The sequence below is a fragment of the Camelina sativa genome, chromosome 4 (genome assembly GCF_000633955.1).
Source record: "Camelina sativa cultivar DH55 chromosome 4, Cs, whole genome shotgun sequence".
Lineage (NCBI taxonomy): Eukaryota > Viridiplantae > Streptophyta > Magnoliopsida > Brassicales > Brassicaceae > Camelina > Camelina sativa.
Window position 1 is genome coordinate 23,323,345 of NC_025688.1, and position 5,571 is coordinate 23,328,915.

Genomic DNA, 5,571 nt, shown 5'->3' on the forward strand with positions numbered 1-5,571 from the left:
AAAAAAAAATCGAAAATTTACCGACGACACTCGATGCCCCTGAGCCAAGAGTCATGATTTCGATGAGCTTGAGGTTTCGTTCGAGTCGATTGATTGTGAGATCTGACCAAAATTGAGAAGAAGAACTGAGAGATTCTCTGATGCGGAGAAGACACAAAAAAACGCTATTAGTGGGAGAATAATCAAAGTCGAACCAAACTTTGGGGGTGGGCAGCTGAATTTGCAGGTGGCAACTATTTTATTTTCTGCTACCCAAAGTTTTGTTCTCTTTACAATTAAAACCACAAATATAATATATTTTCAAAAATAACCCCAAACATACTCAATCAGAGCTCTGTAGCAAATACAGTTTCATCTCCTAGCGGCTAGGCTACAAAATATGAGAAGAAGAATACAGCAGTTGTGTGAGCTTAAAGAGGCTTTGTCATCAACTAAGTGATTTAGGCGAAACTGTTGTATTGATGGGAAGTGTATAATTTAGCGTCGTACTACAGTGTATCATTTTTCCTATTGCATTCCCTTCATTTGATGACATTGTATCTCTCAACTCCAAGTACTTGAGGGTCAAAACTGCAGACAAAATGTGAACCCATTTCTTTCCCATGTTACAGAAAAGACAGTTTGGTGCTCAAACCTTTCAGCGGTAACAATAACTCATATGGTTATAATAATGAAATGGTCATATCAGTATAGTAATGGAAGACAAGGTGGTCGATGAAGATGATCCTCAAACTAATGTACTAGAGGAAGGAGATTTGGAACTTTTTTATCTCCAGAAATGATCAGGCTGACTTGCCGAACAACACGTTTTAGAACAGAAACTTACTGAATAATATCCATGGAAAGGCTCAGGGTAAATTTTGACAGGAAGAAGCAGAGCATGAACACTTATCTGTCAATTCTGTTAAAACCCAAATCCATATTTGGACTGTAATCGGTAATTTACAAGTTCATTTACCAAATCTAGTTCTCTTTATTTTCCAACCAAAGGGTCTTTACCCTTTTAGGGGCACAAACATAATTAAACTTGAAAAAAGACTTGGGATCTAATTATATATTTGTCAAAACTTATTCCCCGGAAACATGGGAGTAGCCTCCTTCCCGAGAGAAGAAGAACAAGAAAAGAAAAATGCAAGAGTACACAAGATTTGAGTAAATGATGGTACATTTGCAAATAGAGAGGCTTAGCTTCTTATAAGTTAGAAGAATTTAAATTAGAGCTTGAATACCCATTCTCCGCATCTCTCTGAGCCTCCAAATGGGATATATCGCATCTTCTCCTAACTCTGATGCCTCCACTTGTTGCATTGCCCAGTCGTAGTGCACCATGTGTATCGTGTCCTATATCCAACACACAACACATTCTTAATGGACTCTGGCATTGCCCATATGTTTTGAGTTTGGTTTATGATGTTTATTCACAATACCTGGCCTCCTTCTTTGATATTTCCATTCTTGTCGCGAACGCAGTAGATTTCTTGCGTTTGGAACTGACANAAGATAAACCCCAAGACGCGTTCTCGCCTCAAATCAAAAACCCTAGAAAACTTAAGAGATGAAGAACAAAAAAAAAACAAAAAAAAATCGAAAATTTACCGACAACACTCGATGCCCCTGAGCCAAGAGTCATGATTTTGATGAGCTTGAGGTTTCGTTCGAGTCGATTGATTGTGAGATCTGACCAAAATTGAGAAGAAGAACTGAGAGATTCTCTGATGCGGAGAAGACACAAAAAACGCTATTAGTGGAGAATAATCAAAGTCGAACCAAACTTGGTTGGGGGTAGCTGAATTTGCAGGTGGCAACTATTTTATTTTCCGCTACCCAGATTTTTGTTCTCTTTACAATTAAAACCACAAATTTAAGATATTTTCAAAAATAACCCCAAACATACTCAATCATCACTGTTAACTTATCATATGATTGATCACTATATTAGGAGGAGCTCTGTAGCAAATACAACAGTTTCATCTCCTAGCGGCTAGGCTACAAATATATGAGCAGAAGAATACAACAGTTGTGTGAGCTTAAAGGGGATTTATCATCAACTAAGTGATTTAGGCAAAACTGTTGTGTTGATGAGAAGGGTATAATTTGTGTCGTACTACAATGTATCATCCTTCGTATTGCATTCCCTTCATTTGATGACATTGTATCTCTCAACTCCAAGTACTTGAGGGTCAAAACTGCAGACAAAGTGTGAACCCATTTCTTTCCCATGTTACAGAAAGACTGTTTGGTGCTCAAACCTTTCAGAGGTAACAACAACTCATATGGTTATAATAATGAAATGGTCATATCAGTATAGTAATGGAAGACAAGGTGGTCCATGAAGATGATCCTCAAAATATTGTACTAGAGGAAGGAGGTTTAATGATCAAGCTGACTTGCCGAACAACATGTTTTAGAACAGAAACTTACTGAATAATATCCATGGAAAGGCTCAGGGTAAATTTTGACAGGAAGAAGCAGAGCATGAGCACTAATCTGTCCAATCTGTTAAAACCCAAATACATATTTGGACTGAAATCGGTAATTTACAAGTTCATTTACCAAATCTTGTTCTCTTTATTTTCCAACCAAAGGGTCTTTACCCTTTTAGGGCACGAACATGACCAAAAAACTTCGTTAAACTTGAAAACGACTTGGGAACTAATTATATATTTGTCAAAACTTATTCCCCGGAAACATGGGAAGCTACTCCTTCCCGAGAGAAGAAGAACAAGAAAAGAAAAATGCAAGAGCACACAAGATTTGAGTAAATGATGGTACATTGGCAAATAGAGAGGCTTAGCTTCTTATAAGTTAGAAGAATTCAAATTAGAGCTTGAATACCCATTCTCCGCATCTCTCTGAGCCTCCAAATGGGATAAATCGCATCTTCTCCTAACTCTGATGCCTCCACTTGTTGCATTGCCCAGTCGTAGTGCACCATGTGTATCGTGTCCTATATCCAACACACAACACATTCTTAATGGACTCTGGCATTGCCCATATGTTTTGAGTTTGGTTTATGATGTTTATTCACAATACCTGGCCTCCTTCTTTGATATTTCCATTCTTGTCGCGGACGCAGTAGATTTCTTGCGTTTGGAACTGACATCAAAGATTATAAATCCATCAGACCCAATTCTTAGCTAAAGGATGACCTCAGAAGGAAAATGAAGACCATTACCTTGACGATGATTACTGGATAATTCCCCATCATCTTTGTCTCTAGAATTTCGACTTCAGATACATGCAGAAGCTGCACATCACGGCCAAATCAATTTAACTCACCACGAAACGAAGGAGGATCCAGTGGAACCAAGAACAAAAAAACCTTACCTTGTGATCGAAAAAAAGACCATGAACCTGGAAAGCTCTGTGCTCTGCCGTGCACCGTTCAATCATTTCCTTGCTGCAATACTTCTTCAAGGTCTCAGCATCTCCCTGCACGAACATGGGAATTAGCTAGAGGCAACAAAAACGAAGATGGGACAAGATGATCTTATATAAAAACCTGAGATTTACCTTACTATATGCATTCAAGACTGGTCTGATGGCTTCCTGAACTTCTGCAGCAAAGTCCGGCAAGGAAAATGATCTGACCATAAAAGAGATAAGAATATGATTACCAGGACCATATCTTCAAACCAATATATCAGCCTCTATAACTTACGGATCTCGGCGGCGTATCTCTTTGTAAGTCGATGCAGAACCTGTTTCCTCAAAGATCTTCTCATTCATGCTGCCAAACAAAAGAATGCACATATCTCTAAGTTGCTGCAAGTAAGTTAATTTTAAAGGAAGATAGTAAGGGAGCAATTAGAGCATACTCCTGAATCTTGTGAACTATCGGATTATCACTGGTTTCCCATCTTTCCATCACATCTTCTGCAATCTAACACGGTCCAAAATGCATTGTCAATTTACAATAACAAAGCAGTATTAGCAAAGACAGTAATGCAAAATAAGATATCTGAACAAAATTGACTAAACAGAAGAGTAGATGATGTCCATTACCTCTTGGCTCTTGTTGACAACAGGCTCACTCATCCCACTAATACGTTTAAATATAGGATACCCTTGCATCTAAACCAAATTTAAGGAAAAAAAACTCAACAAGGGCCTTTAAAACATGGAATAAGTGGACAAGACAAAGAAGGCGAAGGCAATTTACCTTTTCTCTTAACGATTCCCATTTTTTTTGCCACTTGGACTGTTTTGTTGGCGTAACCACCATCTCCGTTCTCGTACTTCTCTCACCTGTAAATGGCGGTGGAGGAGTATATTCCAGGTGCTTCCTTTTAGATGGGTTTCCACGCAATTCATCCTTTACAATGTCAAGTCCCTTCTTTGCAAAGTCAAGGGGTTTGGCTTCCTTCAGCTTGTGAAACGCCTCGGATAGTTTTGGGGAAGAAATGCTGGATTTGAACTGTCCAAAAAATGTACTTTGCTCCTCCGTCGTACCTGATTGCTGCTGCTGCTGCTGCTGCTGCTGCTGTTGTTTTTCACCTTCAGTGGTTCCTGTGCTTGATGAACTTGCTGACTCTGCATTCCCCTCCTTTCCGAGCTTGAATGACTCTTTGACCTGACCACAAAAGATACATACCCGAGTTAACAAAAAAAAATACCACAATTAAGGACAACAACAACAATAAAAGCGACATTCCAGCAAGACCTCTTCTGTGGCTGCTGAGAGCCTGTCTTTCACACTTGAAGAGACCTGCACCATCAAAGCTGTTTTGTTAGGGACGATTCTTAGCCTTTTACAATGTACAAAGTCGGCTAAACTGAGTTACAAACTTACAATTCACTAAAACAGTTTAGTTACCAAACTAGGAAAGATACAGCATACGTAGTAGAGCCAATGATTTCAGAAAGAGAAGAAACCACATACTTAAGTCTTTAAAAATGAAAATCAAAATATGCAAAACAAGCAACGAGTAAACAATATAGCCTTCAAAGCATTCTCGAAAGAGATAATCCGAAACAGAATATGGTTCCAATTACTAAAGCATACCTTTTTGGCCACAGATTCAGCCTCAGTCCAAACTCCATCAACTTGCTTATACAGCTGCTCAGTCGTTTGTTTCGTTCTGCATTTTGCCATTTCATTCCAATAAGAGATCAATTTGTATGTCAAAAGTAAAGGTTAACTATATTGTGTACAATTTTACAAATGTGAATTACCTAACTTTCAGGTCCTCTTTTACACCTTTCAACTCCTCTGCTCTTTCCTTCAACTCCTTCACTGTTTTCTGAAATTCAGGATTGCTACAACACCAAATTGTAAAACAAAACCAAAAAAGGATTTAACTTTAAAGTTCACAATGCCTCCACACATACACATAAACACAAAATATTTGCATTTTTACCTTTCAGCTTCCCCTCTAATTTTCTTGGAGAAGTCACTGAAAACACTAAACCGGCGATGGCTCGCATACCCATTTCCCTGTAGAAGAAGCCCTAATCTCCCTGCGCCAACTCTCTAAAAATCAAAACACAAAATCAATCATCGTAATCACAACCACTAGAAAAAAAAAAAAAAAAAAAAAAAAAAAAAAAAAAAAAAAAAAAAAAAAAAAA

The 5,571-nt window shown here is 38.2% G+C and overlaps 2 protein-coding genes across 5 annotated transcripts in view; both read right to left on the reverse strand.

Moving 5' to 3' along the window:
* The window catches only part of LOC104782022 (ubiquitin-conjugating enzyme E2 variant 1C), a 3,489-nt gene extending 1,721 nt beyond the window's left edge, over nucleotides 1–1,768 (reverse strand). For 2 of the 4 annotated variants that reach the window (XM_010506836.1, XM_010506834.2), the window contains exon 1: nucleotides 22–201. In XM_010506836.1, coding sequence (XP_010505138.1) covers nucleotides 22–55 — 34 coding nt within the window. In that variant the 5' untranslated portion in view covers nucleotides 56–201. Of the gene's footprint in view, nucleotides 1–21; nucleotides 202–1,596 lie in introns of those variants that run through there. The other 2 variants (XM_010506833.2, XM_010506835.2) reach the window with 2 other exon arrangements.
* Nucleotides 2,549–5,571, reverse strand: part of LOC104782021 (mitochondrial import inner membrane translocase subunit TIM44-2-like) — a 3,772-nt gene continuing 749 nt past the window's right edge. The window contains exons 2-14 of the mRNA XM_010506832.2: nucleotides 5,361–5,473; nucleotides 5,176–5,259; nucleotides 5,006–5,081; nucleotides 4,664–4,708; nucleotides 4,163–4,573; nucleotides 4,006–4,074; nucleotides 3,819–3,883; nucleotides 3,662–3,730; nucleotides 3,514–3,586; nucleotides 3,328–3,432; nucleotides 3,176–3,247; nucleotides 3,034–3,096; nucleotides 2,549–2,947 (exon numbers count right to left, since the gene is read on the reverse strand). Of these exons, the coding sequence (XP_010505134.1) occupies nucleotides 2,816–2,947; nucleotides 3,034–3,096; nucleotides 3,176–3,247; nucleotides 3,328–3,432; nucleotides 3,514–3,586; nucleotides 3,662–3,730; nucleotides 3,819–3,883; nucleotides 4,006–4,074; nucleotides 4,163–4,573; nucleotides 4,664–4,708; nucleotides 5,006–5,081; nucleotides 5,176–5,259; nucleotides 5,361–5,473 (1,377 nt within the window). The 3' untranslated portion in view covers nucleotides 2,549–2,815. The remainder of the gene's footprint in view (nucleotides 2,948–3,033; nucleotides 3,097–3,175; nucleotides 3,248–3,327; nucleotides 3,433–3,513; nucleotides 3,587–3,661; nucleotides 3,731–3,818; nucleotides 3,884–4,005; nucleotides 4,075–4,162; nucleotides 4,574–4,663; nucleotides 4,709–5,005; nucleotides 5,082–5,175; nucleotides 5,260–5,360; nucleotides 5,474–5,571) is intronic.